The sequence below is a fragment of the Melospiza georgiana genome, chromosome 2 (assembly GCF_028018845.1).
Source record: "Melospiza georgiana isolate bMelGeo1 chromosome 2, bMelGeo1.pri, whole genome shotgun sequence".
In the NCBI taxonomy this organism is placed as follows: domain Eukaryota; kingdom Metazoa; phylum Chordata; class Aves; order Passeriformes; family Passerellidae; genus Melospiza; species Melospiza georgiana.
The window spans coordinates 81444725-81461493 of NC_080431.1; the positions used below are offsets into that span (position 1 = coordinate 81444725).

At 43.0% G+C, this 16769-nt stretch overlaps 1 protein-coding gene across 1 annotated transcript in view; it reads left to right on the forward strand.

The window, feature by feature from the left end:
- TBX15 (T-box transcription factor 15) overlaps positions 1 to 11652 on the forward strand; it is an 88358-nt gene extending 76706 nt beyond the window's left edge. Inside the window, exon 8 of the mRNA XM_058018433.1 lies at positions 10868 to 11652. Coding sequence (XP_057874416.1) covers positions 10868 to 11652 — 785 coding nt within the window. The remainder of the gene's footprint in view (positions 1 to 10867) is intronic.
- The last annotated feature ends 5117 nt before the right edge of the window (positions 11653 to 16769 follow it).

A 16769-nucleotide genomic window follows, 5' to 3' on the forward strand; every position in this document is an offset into this window, starting at 1 on the left:
ATTTGGGGCATCAGCCACATAAATATGGTGTCTTCCTTGCTTTCAAGCTAAATTCTTCTGTGCTACCTGAATTTTCCAAGATAGTTTTGCCTAACAAATCAACTGAATTATTTGGCCAGGTTAGAGATTTGACTGATAAAAATAACTGTATAAATGTGATAGAGGTAGCAAGGGCAATAGAGATTGCTTGGTAAGCTGCAAGCATGCAAACATGCGTCATTTAAGAGACTTCAAGTTTTCTGATCTAACTAAATGTTTATCCCTTTTTGTGGGGTGTTAGAGAGCTAAGGACAAATTTCCCCTCATCCACCTTCTTCATACATTTAGTTGTTTCACAGGTTTTTATCTCCCCCTTCTGTGCCTCTCAAAGTGAATAGAACCAATTGTTTAATTTATCTTTTAGTGGGAACTTTTCCAGATTCTTAATAGTTTCTTCAAATACAAGTCCACACAGAGTATTCCAGACACATCTATGTGATACAATTATCTAAAGATACTACAATTTTTTCCACATTATCCTTTCTGCCATTTGACCTACATCCTAGTACTTTGCTCATTTGTTTGGCCCAAGCTTTATGTGGAGCAAGGGACGCACCAAAATCGATACTTGGTGTGCTGGATGCAGCTGTTTCATGCAGGGATTGAATAACTTTCTAATCTGCACAATGATGGGTTTCAGCTGCCAGGCAAACTGGAGGGTTTGATGTCGCCCCCAGTTGCAGATGCCTGGTGCAGCTGAATCCCGTGGTCCATGAGCTTTAGTTGCACGTGTTGCACTGAAGGGCAGCACATCAGCAAGTCCTGGCAGGTCTGTGACCTGAGTGGTCACCATGTTGTCCTACCAAGGGAAAGAACATGCTGCTACTCTTAGTGAAATCCCCTGGCTTGAGAACAAAACCTCTCTTTTGGAGCGCGTAATCCCAAAGTATCCGCAGCTTCGCAAGAGTGAGCACCATGCTGGACACAATCACAGCAGAGCTGCAGCCAGCTTTGAAGGAAAAAAGTCTCCCCTGAGAAAAACCTTTGCACGAAATGCTCCAAAAACAGCAATCCAGGAGCAGCTGACCTTCTGGGGAATGGTATCACCCACAATGCAGTCTACTTACTGCTGGTGAGAAAGGGGGCTTGGTGTTATTGAATGCACATGGCAGTGAGACGTGCGGAAAGCCAAGAATCTATTAAAGCCTTTAATTGGAATATATTTTCAAAATTTAGATTGAACCTCATCCAGATTCTCATTATTAAAAATTTGTGGCTCGGATTCTTGATTTTAAAAGGGAACATAAAAAAGAAAAAAAAAAAAGAAGGAGAGAAAAAAGAAAATCAGAGTTCCAGTAACTCTGCATTATGTCACTAAGAGTAAAAAGAGATGTTGCTGGCTCACTTGTGCTATCCAGTTTCCCACAGGATATTGTGATGAGCAGATCACTATCAGTGACTCTAAGTTTTGTGAGGACATAGAGACTAAAAAGGCAATATTAGAAGAGTGATGAGTATCTAATCCTTCCTACAAAAGCCAATGACTTATCAAGAATTAAATCAAAGGTACCCTGGCAGCTGAAAGGAAGAAGTACCTCCTAAGCAGAACTTCAGGACCAATATGACAGTCACATGATGACTAGGCTTGCAGCACATAAAAATTCACTTTGTCATTTAATTATTGTTTTGATGCATGAATAACAAAAGAGTTAAACATCTTAAACATGACTGGGCTGCTCTCAGGGCAGCTTTCCTTCCAAATGGGCTCTTTTCTTGAATAAGTGCTTTTGCCAGGGATCCAACAAAGGGTAGATGCAGTAGATTAAACCCCTTCTGCATCAGCTTGAGCATCTGCATTGATCTTGGACTGGAGGCAGAGAGTAGAGAGCACACCTCCTACAGGGTCTGCAAAATTGGCATTAATGGCTCTTGAGATCAGCGTTGGCAATCATCTACAAGGGTGTTGTAGGGAAAAAGGGCCGTGTTCCTTGCTGGTGAGACAGCTGGTGCTATCTTTAAAGCAGCATGCATGTACAAACTGATCGAGTACAGGTCCCACTGTCCCCTTCTGAGAGGGGAATATCTTAACCCTGCAGTCTTGTGTCAACAAGGATAGGCACAAAAGGCTCCCTCTCCTCGGTGTGGAAGAGATTCAAAGGTCTCATTTAGTGCTGGAAAGGAGCAATGTTTTCTTGTAGTAACGATGTTTCCAGACAGACCCTAAGTCTTCACGGGCTATCAGCAGATGTGAGACAGATACCCCGAGCTGAGTTGTTGCTGCTTTTCCAGCTTCTCTGTCTGTAAACATTGCCCTTTCTGGACAGGCATCACCTCTCTCTTGCCAAAGTTTGTCTGTACTGCCTGTAACTTATTCAGTATAATACTCTTCTCCATAGGGGTGGTGCTCAGAGAGCTGCCCTGATTGCACCCATATGAAAACAAAATCCTGAATACACAAATGTGTACTGGTGTCAAGACTGAGCCCTCCAGAACTTCATCTGAAGGCATCACAGGGGCCTGGAGAAAGAAAGAAGTGTTTAACTGTTAAGATCCTTTTGACTTTATCTGAGATCCTAGACCCCAAAAATAGCGTCTCCCAAAAGAGTGGAGCTCTTATGCCAAGGGAGGTTAAACCACCGACAAATTCATCTGATGGGCCCCTTGCTTCCCAAAGGCAGCCTTCAGTTGTGTCAGCAACGCCACCAGGATAATCTGGATTCTGCTTCCCTTTCAAAATCAATTGTAAACAGTCTAGGCTATTGGCAGAGGTCAGATAGCTGGGTGTGGACTCAATTATCTGCTTGATTCTTTTGACCTTGAAGAGGAGATCGGAAACAGAGCATTTGTTGCCAGAGTCATTGGGATCAAGCGCTGGTTTCTGCTACATACTTCCAGTGGCTCGTAGATTGCCTCATTCAAACAAAGCACCAGGGAAAACACTGTTCCAGTTTCTTCTAGGTTGAGCTGCAGACAGTTTTCCTTTCGAGAAGGGACATTTTTGGTGCTTCACTGGAAGCACCAAAAAACGCCCTCCCAGATGTGATGCAGGAAGCTGGAAGTCAAAGCCTGTGCCACTTCCTGATGACCTGAAAGGAGCCTGAAGTGCTCTGTTACTCCAGAAAATTGTTTGCCCTGAGTTCCAGTGGCTGAAGCCTAGCTTTCTGTTATCTGGTGAATGGTGATCAGATTTTACATGAATGACTAGAGGTGGGCAATGATACTTTGAAGATTTGAATGGTTTCCTAAGAGTAGCACATAATTATCTTATTAATAAAAAATTACATGTTCCTTGAACTCGACACAGTACTTCAATATTTATCCTCACCTGTCTTGGTGCTCTGGATATGGATGGGAATGAAAATCACATCCCCTGAATCATACTCTTTGTCCACATTAGAAAAGAAGGTTGGTTTTTACCATTAGATCTTGAAAATATTTCTTCTTGGAGGATGACTGAGGCAAGTTAGAAATAAAACTTTCTGACTGTCAGACTGCCTAGAAGAAATTTTTAAGACGTAAGGGGAAGTAAAGTATTATTCTGAATTGTTCTAGATCTACCATTAATTCCAATGATTCTTGTAACTTGAGGCAAACTTATTTAAAAAGTCCTTCTCTATAATTTGCTAACCTTAACCAAAATTTCCTCTCATTCCTCACTTTTGTGCCATACAGTACATACTTTCCCCCTTAAATCTATTGCTGTAATTATCTTCTTTTTTTTATGTGCTCTGTGAGCTGTATCGCAAAAAACTACAAAGCACTCTTTATGTTTCCTCTCCAACCCAGCAACTTGGCATGCAATAGGAATTGAGTCTCATTTGGGCCTTTTAAAGATTTTACCAGCGGATTCATAATTTGATAATTGGCCAAGGGCTCTAGAGAGAAAAAAGGCAGCTACACTCTGTGAAGACAGAAATGGCTCCCATTCCCATGAAAGTGGGAAGTTTTCATTCCTAAAAATAGAGAAGGAGTGAAGAGAGAGTCCAGCATGTCACAGACCAGGTGGCCCTGCCCTTTCTTGGTGAGAAGACAAGGAACAGGCATCAAAGCCATTTAGTTTTCCAAGGTGGTAAAGAGGGAACTCAGAGGGGTAATAATGGTGATGAAGAATCTTTCAGTCCTTCTGGAGGTTTTAGGTTTGAATTTTGGAGAGCTAGGATTGGGAGCAGAGACCATGAGCTGCCAGTTATACTTGCAAGGAAAAAGTTGCCATGATAGGTAAGAGCAGGAGTGACACCTGATATTGTGGCATTTAGATGTCTGAAGGCATCAAGCAGGACTGAGGCATGTGCTGCTTGAAGCAGAAATGGATCCAGGTTTGTGCTACGCCCGGCTCCAAAAGGACATGAGATCAGATAGTTACAGTGGCACACTCTGGCCTCATAATCTATCTGTCAGACTGCCTGGCAATCTGCACAAACCCTCCCTCCTGACCTCATTACTCCCTCAGATTCCCATCCTTGGGCAATGAAAAAAAAAATTTTTTTTATTCTGCTACTAAAGGTGAAATGGCTTGGAGGCTGGAGAGTAAATTTCATATGCCAAACTTAGTGTGCCTGTGTGTGGAAGTGCACAGAATGATAGTAGGATTTACCTTTTTGTGCAAATTTGTTTTCCTGCATACATGCCATTACATTTATTTACTGTTGTGTCTGAGGATAGGACACTGCAAAACACTGGTAAGAGCTGCTCTTTCCTGTTCTTTAGAAAAACCCTGTATATATGTATCCAAGACTGTAGAGTCCTCACAAAAACCAGACCTTTTAGAAACGACTTGGAGTACATCTGCATGGGCAGGCTCCTCTGTGCTCCTTGCTGGCCAGACACATGCCAGCTCCTGGCCAGCTCCATTTGGAAAGCTGGAGAGTTGCATTAGCATGGCTCTGTGCCCATGTGAACATAAACTACCTCTCAGGAGGGCTTATTTGCCCAAGTTAAGTGCCAGGAGGAGAGTTGTGAGCCAGGTGAATGACTAGTGGCCACAGTCCCCTTTTTCTGCGCCCTCAGGTGCTTGGACACATGCCTATCATATGATGAAGATGCCAACATCTTGGGCAAGTGTCAGAAGAGGGTCTGTGGCTCCTCCAGGTGAGGTTGTGGAGCTATCAATCCAAGCATCAGGTCCTGTTCACATATGGAGGTGGAAGGAGATGGCTGGCTGAGGCTGTGGGCTGGACACTGTCCTGTGGGCTCAGCACAGCCTGCAGGCCGTGGGCTGACCATGCTGACCCTGTGGTTCATGTCTGGCCACAAGTTAAACCAGATTGTAGGCAGGAGTGGGCTAAGCTCTTGCAGTCAAAGAATAACTTTGTGCTGCCTGACCCGTCAAAACATAAAATCTTAATGTAAACCACCTTGCTGCTCCCACCCTTGTCAGAAAGTAAAGCACAAACTCTGAGGACATGCAGTCACATCTGTTTGCAATGTGACAGTGAATACCAGGTCACCCCTGTGTGAGACCAGCCATGCTGAGAGCTGCAGGCTGTGACCAAGTTGCCCAAACTTCTCTAAAGCTCTTGTCTGTCTGGTGAGACTCTGCCATTGCACAGAGTATGGCATTCCTGTCCAGGTATGTTGTGCTGATGGCAGCTCTGCACTGAGCAAGGACTTCAGGGACCAAGAGGTTTGTATGGAGGCACTGCAGGTGATGGTAGCATCCAATGCCTGGAAACATTAGCAAGGAAAATATGCTGCAGTGGAGGCCAAAGTTTGATTTATGCGTACCTTTCAGATAAAGGAGGTTGGGATAAGTTGAGGGTCGAGTGAATAATATGGTGTCATTCGTAAGAGAGATCCCAGAAAATTTTCCATGCACAATTGCCTCAGACTCCCTTGGCACTGATGCTCTCCCCACTATCTTGCTGTTGCCAGAAAGCTCCTTTGGCAAATGCTGGCTGCTGGCAGATGCATTTTCCATCTACACTGCAGCATTAGAAGTTCTCTACGTGACCTGCCTTCTGTGGAAGAGGTCCCTGTAGCATTTCAGATGCCCTGGCATGCTGAATGTTTCCAGAATATTCCAACCCCTCATTTTAAGGCACATCATACCTTATGGACTGTGTATGCTTGGGCTGCAGTTTGCCCTGAAATTGTCCTTAACACAAGCTCAGTCTAGGTAAAAGCAAAAGCAAGGGTTTATTTGGGACATACAGGAAGACAGCACCATTACTGTGGCCTAGATGAACACATGTGACAGGAAGGAAATGCCAGTCATAAGCTATTTGAGATGACATTTTAATGGCACCTCTTGTTGATACCCAAAGGAAAAGCTGTAATTTCTTCCCTAAGCCTTGTGGACATGTACCTGACACTGGTGCAGACAGCATTTATATTTGGTGTCATAAGAGTGACAAGAAGAGGAAAGTTTGCCTTTACATCCCATCCTTTCCACATGGTCTTCCTGTCTTCCACCATTATTTCATTCTTCTTTTTCCCTACTTTTTGGTCCCAGTTCGCAAATTTTGACTTCTCTTGCACTTGATCATTATCCAGTTCCCCTCATTGAAAATGCTTCTGTCCTTTTGATAAGGTCAATTTAGTTATCACTTGTATGCCCAGAGATGACAGCATTGCTTGGCTAAACCCTGGGCAGAATAGCAGGACACTGTGAGGACAGAAACTTTCCCCTGCTGTGTGGGGCAGGGTTCACATACAAAGGAGGGGCCTTTGAAATTCTGAGCCTTCTCTGTTATACAAATGTGGCTCAGTAACAGCACATATGTGGAACCAATGCCTGCAGAGCCAAAAAATTATCTTCTAGGGGCTGCTCAAAATAGTAATTAATCACTCTGGAGTCATGGTAAGTGTGGAGGTGAGAGATACTGTGACATTGCTGGTAAATACTTTTGGTGTTGGCAACTATTTCCAGGGGAAATGGTGGGTAGAGAAAAGGAACAGAGGGCAACTATCGAGGGATTCATTTTATTCTTGCTTAAATGTGGTTTCAGTTGACTTAAACCAGACCTAACATAGTTTTGTGTATCAGTTTAACTAGATTGGTTTCTATCCATGCCTTCCATTGAAATGACACACACATCTGTTTTTCCAAGACTGTGGTATGGTGTGGATATATTTACTGGGCTTGCTGCCATCTCTAGGGGTATTTGGCTGACTTTGTAACAACTACAGACCAAGTTATAACTTCACAAAAGTCCAGGTTGTGTATGGCCCACACTTGGTGCTGCCAGCAAAGGTGGCTAAGAAATGTCCCTCAGAGCAGAGTGGAGCTGGTCCCAAGAGAATGAGCTGAGACAGGCCTTGCTTTGTATTATTTCCTGTTCCACTTAAAGGTGTAAAGATTACTCTGCAAATTATCAGGAACTTCTTGCTTCTGCATTATGCTCTGTTGCAGCCGAAGTGTGGCATGTCCTGTGCTTGTGGTTGGCATTGGCAGCAAAGCATTCCTGAAAGAGACTTGTCAGGTTTGGTACTTGCTCACATTGATGGATCTCTTACCTCATCATTTTGAAGTTACAGAGAAAAAGAAAAATCTTTTTTATTCTGTTTCCTAACTGTTGTGTTGTTACTTCAGGGTTTTCCTGTTTGCCTGCAAATAGGGATTATTCCAAGTAGAATCACTCAATCCTTCTTTGGAGGTGATGTCCAAATGTGCAATGTGGAGGTGACTGAAATATGCAATTCTCAGTTTTGGAACTATTAAGAAACCATTGAACCTGCTAAGAAGCAAAACTTACTCTGTGTAGCCAAAGCCTCAATTGTGGGTACAACTGGATTGTAGCTTCTCAGCAGATGAATAAAGTCTAATGACACCCAATTTAAATGCAAATTAGACAAGCAGATCTCTCTGTACCCTCATGTCACATTTTAAGGATCCTTATTCCAACAAGCAGGATGAAGGACTCACCTCTATATTCTTTCTAGATTGTCTTCTGAGTATCTTTGACAGCCATGTAAGTCACAGACTGTAATATATCCTCTAGAGAAAGTGAGAGAGTGATATACCCATATCTGTGAACATGTTAAAAACTCAAGGCTTCTATTAATTCTATTAACTAGAATTAATAGAAAAAATGAAGAAAACATAAAGCTTTAAAGTTTCAAAACAAGGTTGGCAAAGTTAAGAACTTGCTTGTTAGGAAATTCTTGTAAGCAAACATATTTGGAAAATTCAGGAATAGGTAGGAATTCACAGTCTGAACCTGTGCTTTTTAACACTGGTGGTTCAGTTTAGTAAGGGAACTCACAGCTGGCTGTTTACAGTGGTAATTAATGACATCTCTCCCTGGTAACCGGTGTGTGCACTTTTCTCCTACTGAGTTGATAACGTTTAGCTCTAGGGCAAAGGAAGACTGAAATTAAGACATTGTATTTAATAATTTATTCTATATGTTTTATTTCAAACATCATTAAATACTCATACATATATACATATGAATTTTCACTTATTCTCCAGACACTATCGGCAAGGGAGTCACTTTCTGCAGTTTGTTCATGAAATAAATGGTGTAAAGAGTCAAAAGCGGGATTACTGTGGTCTAAATATATCTCACTTTGTGCTGTATTTGTTTTGTGATTGTTTGATCTCTATATTTTGGTCTTGGATAACTAGAAGATGGTACATGGATTCAGCTGTCTGCCTGTTCTCCCTGTTAGAGGTTGTGCTATTTACTGCAGGGCTAACAAAAAACTCAGTAGTCTGAGTCGTCTGTAGTTGTGTTCAATCTCGCCTTTTTCAGCAATTGCAGCTAAAACAGACTGGAGTGGAACTACTTGTGTAAAAGCCAACCTTCCCTTCTGCTGATCCTACTGCAGTATTGACAACCTGTGAAAGGGAGACAGAGACAAAGGCTGAAGGAGGTGCCATCTTTACTTACCACAGCCAAAATAGCCCAAGGTTGTCTGACAGAGACATTAAATGAACCAGGAAAGTGTAGCCTTTAAAATAAATTCTAAATTAGAAACTTACACAACAAGCCTTTGAACTCTGGAACTAAAATGCGTAAGCAAGTTTGAACATTTCTGTATTGTCAAGAAGTGAAAGCAGAGTCCATGGTGGCATTTGAAAATTCAGTTTCTGTCATTTATTTTAATGGAGACTTGATGCAATGCTTCTCTTTTATGCTTTGGAATGAATGACAAAAGGAGTCAGTGGCTCAGCAATAACTGGTAAGCATTCCTCCCCATGGCTGGTAATCGGAAGACTGATCTGACTTGGCAACACAGAAATTTGCCTTTCTGTTAGAGTTGCCTGGATCAACAGCCATCACTCCAGGATGTGCTTACCCAGTGCTGTTTTTCTTCTTTTTTTCTGAATCTGGGTTAAAAAAAAATTAAAATAAAAAAAATCACAAATATTATTACTGTTTCAAGGTTTTCACTCCCCATTCTATTTCACCCTAGATGTGTCAGAAAGAGTCAGATATAATCTCACTTTAATTTTCACCATTATGTACTGACACAGAACACATCTTTCTAGTGCATCTCTTAACACCTAGCATCACCTATTCTCTTTTCATCAAGCAACACTGCATTAAATTATTCCTTTCTTTTTTTTTTTTTTTTTTCTTCAGCAGCAGACCTAGATTGGTTTCAAAATCCTGCTGGATTTTTTCCATGTAAGATGATACAAGAAAAAGTTGTCCCTTATTTTTGATCCTCAGTGTGCAATCTCTGCCTTGGTGAAATTTCACCTGCCCATTCAAACACTATCTTTTCAATTGCCTTTGCCTCTCATCTGTAATCTTCTACCTTGTTGGAAATGCTGCTTCCCAGTTCCTCTGGGTCTGTTTATTCCCTGGTCAAATTTTTTCACTAGCACTTCTTTGGTCATTTTACAAGAGTCTCCAGTGTTAGTTGCCCTAATGCAGAAAGGGAATCTTGTACAAAGAGAATAATCAAATGAAAAGAAGAGTTTTCACATCAGAAAACTCAATTCTTTTAAGCACAGAACTGATTTTCCTGGTTTTTTGAGGAAGCTTCCTCCAATTCAGAATGTTGCCTATAAATAATCACTTCTTAAGCTCAAAATTATGCCATCATCTTTTTCATAACACTCACTTTCAGTTTGCTACCATTCTTGGTAGTATTACACAGTATTATTTTCCCAGGTCAGAACATGTGAGCATCCCTGCTGTGCAGAATGGTCAATTCCATCATTTGTAGCATAAATATTGTATAACGCGCTGATACTACAGACATGCATATATATCAATATTTTGTTAACATCAGTGGTACAACATATGGAATCCCTTTTAAATTTTACGCACATGATTGAAAATCCTGACACGTCCCCTTTCTGCACTCTGTGGAGCAGGATATAGCTTGAAACTGTGTCCCTTCATTTTAGTGTTACTTCTGGCTTAAATCAGTGCTGCTGCACCGTGAGCCAGCTGACAAAAATGCTGAATAGTGCAAAGTCCAACACGCTCTCAGCCACTTCCCACCGCAAGCCCCTGAACAGATGATAAAGCGTGTTTGGAGTGGGACCATACAGTTCACTGACTGGGGATCTTCCTGCAGACCAGGAGAGAGGAGAAATTACCAAATTACCTTTTTTAAATTTTTTTTTTCTCCCAAAAGATAACTAGATAAATATGCCTGGAAATGGCAGGTCTCTTGACTGATGGAACCATCATTCCTCGCAGCTTTCCCAGTGCCTTGGGTTACTCTGTGGTAGGCTTGCTTCCCTCTCCCATTTTAAAAGGGAATAAAATGTCTGTTGAAATACAAAGTCGTAACAAAAAAGCAGAAAGAAAGACTGAGGGATGCTATTAATAAAGCAAGGGCCCTTGCCAAGAAAGGCTGAGTTTTCCAGTGGCCATTTTACCACCCTTGCTTCTTTATTGAACTAAGCTTTCCAATGAGGCTGTCTCAATTTGCAGATGTAGTTCTGGGTGCTGAACATCCTCCCATGTGTTTTGTTTTGCAGGAGGCAGCACAGGAACGTCCCCGACCACCTCCAGCACGGGGACCCCATCACCATCTGCTTCTTCTCACCTTCTCTCCCCATCCTGCTCTCCTCCAGCCTTCCATCTGGCCCCCAACACTTTCAATGTTGGCTGCCGGGAGAGTCAGCTTTGCAACCTCAACCTGTCTGATTATCCTCCCTGCGCCAGAAGCAACATGGCAGCGCTGCAGAGCTACCCAGGGCTGAGCGACGGGGGCTACAACCGGCTGCAGAGCAGCAGCGCTTCTGCCTCGCAGCCCTCCGAAACCTTCATGCCTCAGAGGACTCCCTCCTTGATCTCAGGAATGCCGGCTCCTTCCTCCCTGCCCAGCAACAGCAAGATGGAGGCGTACAGCGGCCAGCTGGGATCTTTCCCCAGCTCCCAGTTTCAGTATGTCATGCAAGCAGGCAACCCTGCCTCCACCTCCTCCTCCTCACACATGTTTGGTGGCGGCCACATGCAGCAGAGCTCCTACAATGCCTTCTCCCTGCACAATCCCTACAACCTCTATGGATACAATTTCCCTGCTTCCCCCAGGCTGGCGGCAAGCCCAGAGAAACTCACCACCTCCCAAAGCACTTTACTCTGCTCTTCCCCCTCCAGTGGGGCCTTTGGAGAGAGGCAATACCTTTCCACGGGGATGGATCATGGGATGCACATGATCAGCCCTCCCTCCAGCAACCAGCAGACAGGGGCGGCCTGTGACAACAGGCAGTACGGAGCGGTGCAGGGCTCCTCCTCACAGATGTCTGTGCACATGGTCTAACAAGCCTTGCCTCTCCTCGGCATCAAAGGCAGCCGGACCTTCATCCTTCCCAGGGGTGAACCCATCCCAGTACTCTTTTGCCTTCAAACTTATAGTGGAACTAGTGTTGTAACGATAAACAAGAACATAAGCCATCTAGGTGTGTGCCCCAAAACCTTCTGGAGAGCCTTGACTGACAGCCATCGCCGCTTCTTGTAGCCCAGGGCCTCCAGACTGGCACAGAGCATCTGCTTTTCCTGGACATTGCAGAGAAGAGGGCATGAATTTAACGAGGAGCTGGAGAGAAGCAGCTGAATTTACTGTTTTATGCATTAACTGTAGGCAGTGTGAGCTTTCAGCGTGGAGGGATCCATTCCCTGTGCTGTCCCCTCCAAGTACTGAAGAAGGGCAGTCTCCCAGGGCTTCATCCTCTGAAGCTGCACTGCCCAACGGTCAAAAGACCTCCCTTTTCCCAGACAATTTCTCATTGCCAGAGTGGCTCAGGCCATTACTGAAACCAGCAAGGCCTGTGGGTCTTCCTTCCACTGTAGCACAGGAATGGCACTGAGGAGCTGCAGCTTCTTCTGAAGAGGCTTCTCATTCTCACCATGGCTCTGCCCAGCTGGCTGTTTCTTTATGGAGGTCGAGCTCACCAGCACCCAGCCTGCAGATGGAGGAGGGAGAGAGAGGAGAGAAAAGTTTTAGCTCTCAAGTGAGCCTCAGACAGAAGCGGGGATGGAACTTTGGGAAGGTGAATGGGGGAGGGGGCTCAGCTCCTGTTGGCTTGACTGGAAGTAACGCAGTGAAACGGAATGGATGACAGCCTTTGTGGGGAATGGGTGTCTCCCACAGCACTCATCCCACTGGGAAGAAACTGTCCAGACTGAGCTCATGGGGAAGAGTGATGAGAAAAGAGAGCTCTGCAGGAGTGCAGCTGACCTTGCATGCGAGAGTTGCCGTAGAAAACCATTAGCATTTCAGAAACAGTGAGGTTGAGTATTTGCCAACCTTCCACCTGCCACATGGTCTCTGTTTAACCAAATAGATCATTGCCTTTTAACATCTTTATTTTCTGTTTTTTTCCTTGTTCTTTTTTTTCCCTTTTTTTCTCTTCAAATCCTTTAAAAATAAGAAAACAATTGTAGCTTGGTGCAAGCTATGCATTTAAGTTGTGTGAAAATGCAAATACCAAGTAACAGAATACAGATATTATTGAGAGTTGTTGTGAGGTGTTGTAGATAAATGTATTTATATGCCTAGTGGGGTATTCAATATTATGAATATAAAAGAGGGCAATAAAAATGGTATGTAAAATATGTATGAAGAAAAAGCTGTATAAAGATTTGCCCTATGCACGGAACTCTGTTTCTAAGTGCCAAGCACAGAAAGCACTAAATAAATCTTTGCAATTGTTCCTTCTGTGTTCTTCTCTGTCTGTGAGGCTTCCTCAGTGGTTTTCTCAAGACAGACATTTTAAAAATACTGCCACATGTGTTTGCACAACAGAAGGGGTGAAGATATGGTGCCAGATTGTGAAGTCCAGGCAATACTGCGATAAAAATAAAAATTCTGTCTTCTCAAGAAATTTTAAAAATTGAGTCCTTGGAGTTTGTAAGTTGTCTTCTTCACAGGAAGTGTCTCTTAAAAACAGCTTGAGTTGTTACCTTGATTATTGAAGAAGCTCTTCAGAACAATTTTTTATAGTTAGTATAGTAAATGACACTTAAAAATAGCAATATAATTTATTTATAATATAAAAATCATTTAAAAATGCAATTTGGGGGTATGTGTCAGTTTTTTATTTGCACTACAATTCTAATATGAGATTGAGACATTAATGCTGAAAGCTGTGGGAGGCTGAAGCCTCTTTAAACCTGGCTGTAAGTTATGGCTGCAGAGTTTACAGCTTTCCTTGTGTCAATAAACTTCTTCTCCTCTGAATTGAAAAAGCACCAGAAAGGTAGAAAGACCTTTAAAGATCAATTCTTCAAGCATTTCTTTATTTTTGTTTTTACAAGGGAAGATAAATATACCAATGCCATTCCCAGCTCTGTGCTAGTCTGTCTGACTGTATTCTGACTTTTACTGTGTCTGGCCTTGGATGCTGCTGAAAAGGGTAGGGGGCATTATGGGTGGGGACAATCTGTCCTTCACCTTGTTGGCTTTTGTTTACCCCTAATAATGAATTATTGGTTTAATCTTGACCAGACAGTTGTAGAGCCTTTCTAAAATCCTTTCAGAATCTTTTAGAAATGCTCTTCAACCTGTGCTTTGATGTTTGCTTTTGGGTTAAATTTCTTTTTATGGCAGAAATTTCCACAGGTTAATAGTATGTTTCACGAACCAGTATTTTCTTCTGCTGGCTCTTTGCATTAGATTGCTCTTTCTTATTTAATCAATTTAAGTCTTTGTGAATCAGTCTGTATTTCAGCTAGAAGAAGAGACTTAACAAAATCAAAATCATTGTCTGCATCAAAATACATGTGTCTAATTTGGATTAAGCAAAAAAACCCCCAACAAAATAAAAACAGAATAAAAATGATCACTGGAAACAATAGCTCAAAAAGCAAAATACATATGCAGGTCACAACTTGAATATTAGTGTGAAGAACTAGTATCTAAATTTCCACACATTTTCATAGGAATCCATGGGTAGGAGCTTTGGAATGGTCACCCAGACTCTTCAGCAGTGTGATCCTTCATGTTACTGAGTACTTTTTCCCCTGATCCAACCATATTCTTCAGAAAATCTTACTGCATTAGTACAAATTGAAATTTCTTTTGGTATGAAGCATATTGACCCCAGGGTAAGCATTCATGGACCTTATTTCTAGACATATTTATTTAACTCTTATGAGGCACATAAATAAAATGAGAGATTTTAGATATCTAGATAGTAGTTATTCCTTAGCGTTTTGTTGCTGCAGGGTCAGAATAGTCAGTATCAAAACTGAAAAAAATAGGAAAAAAAAATGAGAGGCTTCCCTGTTCCAAGATGTAAAGTTGTAGGTACACAAATAGTACTTGGTGTGAAAGTTGCATTGACAGTTTATAAGGATTAAAAACAAGGTAATAGTGAAATGGGTAAAAAATATTACACTTTTTCCTTGGCAGTCACTGTGCAAAGTGAAACCAGAGCAGTGTTTGGAGGGCAGTATCAGAAATAATGGGACAAATTTGTTAAAATTATTTATTTAGTGCTTGTTTAGGTGCACAAGGGTAACACTCCCCTGAGCAGATAACCTGCTTAAGGCCTTGATACCACCCCAGAAAGACGACGTGAGCATTGTATTTGAGGTGGATCCAGGTGTGGGTCTTCCCTCCCTGTCACCCAGGTATGGCCACAAGGCCCTGAGCCATTTCCCACTTCTTGCTGGGGCTTCCCAGAGGGAGGTGATAGCATGGGAGAATGGGAGAGGTGCACTGGGATCAGTGTGAGATTACCCAGGTCCAGCTGGCCTGGTGGGCAGCCCGGGTTGCGGAACACCCAGCAGCCACCCCCAGCAGGCTCCCCTTCCTTGGGTGACTGCCCTGACCACAGGGCTTGGGAGCCCTCCTGGCATGGTCCTCTCTGATCCAGGAGCCCTTTGATGGCTCATTTGGACAGCATGTGTGTGTGGGTGGCAGAGGCAGCAGTGCTGTGGTTCCTGTCCCCTTCCTTCCTTCCTTCCCTACTTCACCACGAACATTTGAATGCTTTGGCCAGCTTTAAGCAGCTTTGGGATGGAAGTTCTCACATATTTCTTTAGACAGTGCAGGAGGGCAGGGACCTTATTAATTTTCCCAGTCCAGGGAGGGCCACCATGTAACATCTGATTCAGAGAAGCCACACAAGGAACAGGTGTCCTGCATGCAAGTCCCCAACCACAAGTTTCCTCTGGCATATGAATGTTATTAAACATCAGAGGATCCACCCAGAGGTGCAGAAACTGGGAGGTCTCAACTCCACCTCTCCTGGGCTGGCCCATTGGGCCTCAGCCCATGCAGGCCTCTGGTTTCCAGTCCAGGAGAAAAGAAGGCTCTGTATCTCCCAGTTTGATGCTGCAAATTTAAAAGGTCAAATACCATGTACCTCTCTACCTCTCTGAAGAAGCATCCCTTTGTAAAAGCTGAATCCAAATCACAGAAGGAGTAATGGAAATGATAGGACAGCCCTTATCTTACAACACAGCCTGTTCCAAGTGCAAACCTAACAACTTGTAACAGAAATGAAAAGAATGGCACAAAAATAATCAGGGTGGGTTTGCAAGCTCTACAGAATTTATTTAGCTTCATTCCTTAGCACACTGACAGGCACAGGACATAAATATTACCACAGTCAGTGCAGCTCAGCAATGCCAGGACACTGCAAATCAGTGTAACACAGTGTTCCTGGAGGAAATGTAAGCACTATGTGCTAAAGCAAAATGTTCAGGGCACAAACATAAATGTAAATTAAGTTGTACAGGCTGTGACATTCTCTGAAGAATGTGATAGGCTGGAAGCATTGCATTCTGTGTGTGTGTGTGAGGGGTAAGGACAGGTCGGGTCTTGCCCTGGAGAGGGGATGCCCTGCCCTGCCCACCCTATTCCTAGAGCCTGAATTCCAGCCTGGCAGCGGCTGTTAATCCCTGGCACACCAGAGGCAATGCATTAATCTCTGGAGTCCCTAGTCCAGCTCTAAAAATGACCAGAAGTTCCACATGAAGGAAGGGCCCAGGAAAGCCAAAGGGCATGAAACCTAGGGCATGCAGCAAGGACGTGTCTTGACCCTACATCCTCTTGTAACTTCTATCAGCTGAACACTGCAGGACCAGGAGTGGTGGCCATATTTGTCCTTTTCTATGTCTTTTTTGTCTTTCTTTCTTCTTCTAATTCCCTCTTAGGGGAATTTTGAGTAACTTAAAATTGAATGGGCTTAGAGCTTGCTGAATTGAATTGGCAAAGTTAATGCTTTGGGAAGTGTTTTCTATTTTTGGGGGCCTTACAAGACACTACAGCAAAAATTGCAGAAGATGATCTGCTACAGCACCTCATTTATTGCATACTAATTGAAGCTTTACTGAGATGGGTGAGGGCTGACAGATAGCATCTGCCATTAAAAAGTCTTCAGATTATTTTTCCCCCAACTGGAATAGCTGCATTGACCTAGAGCAATC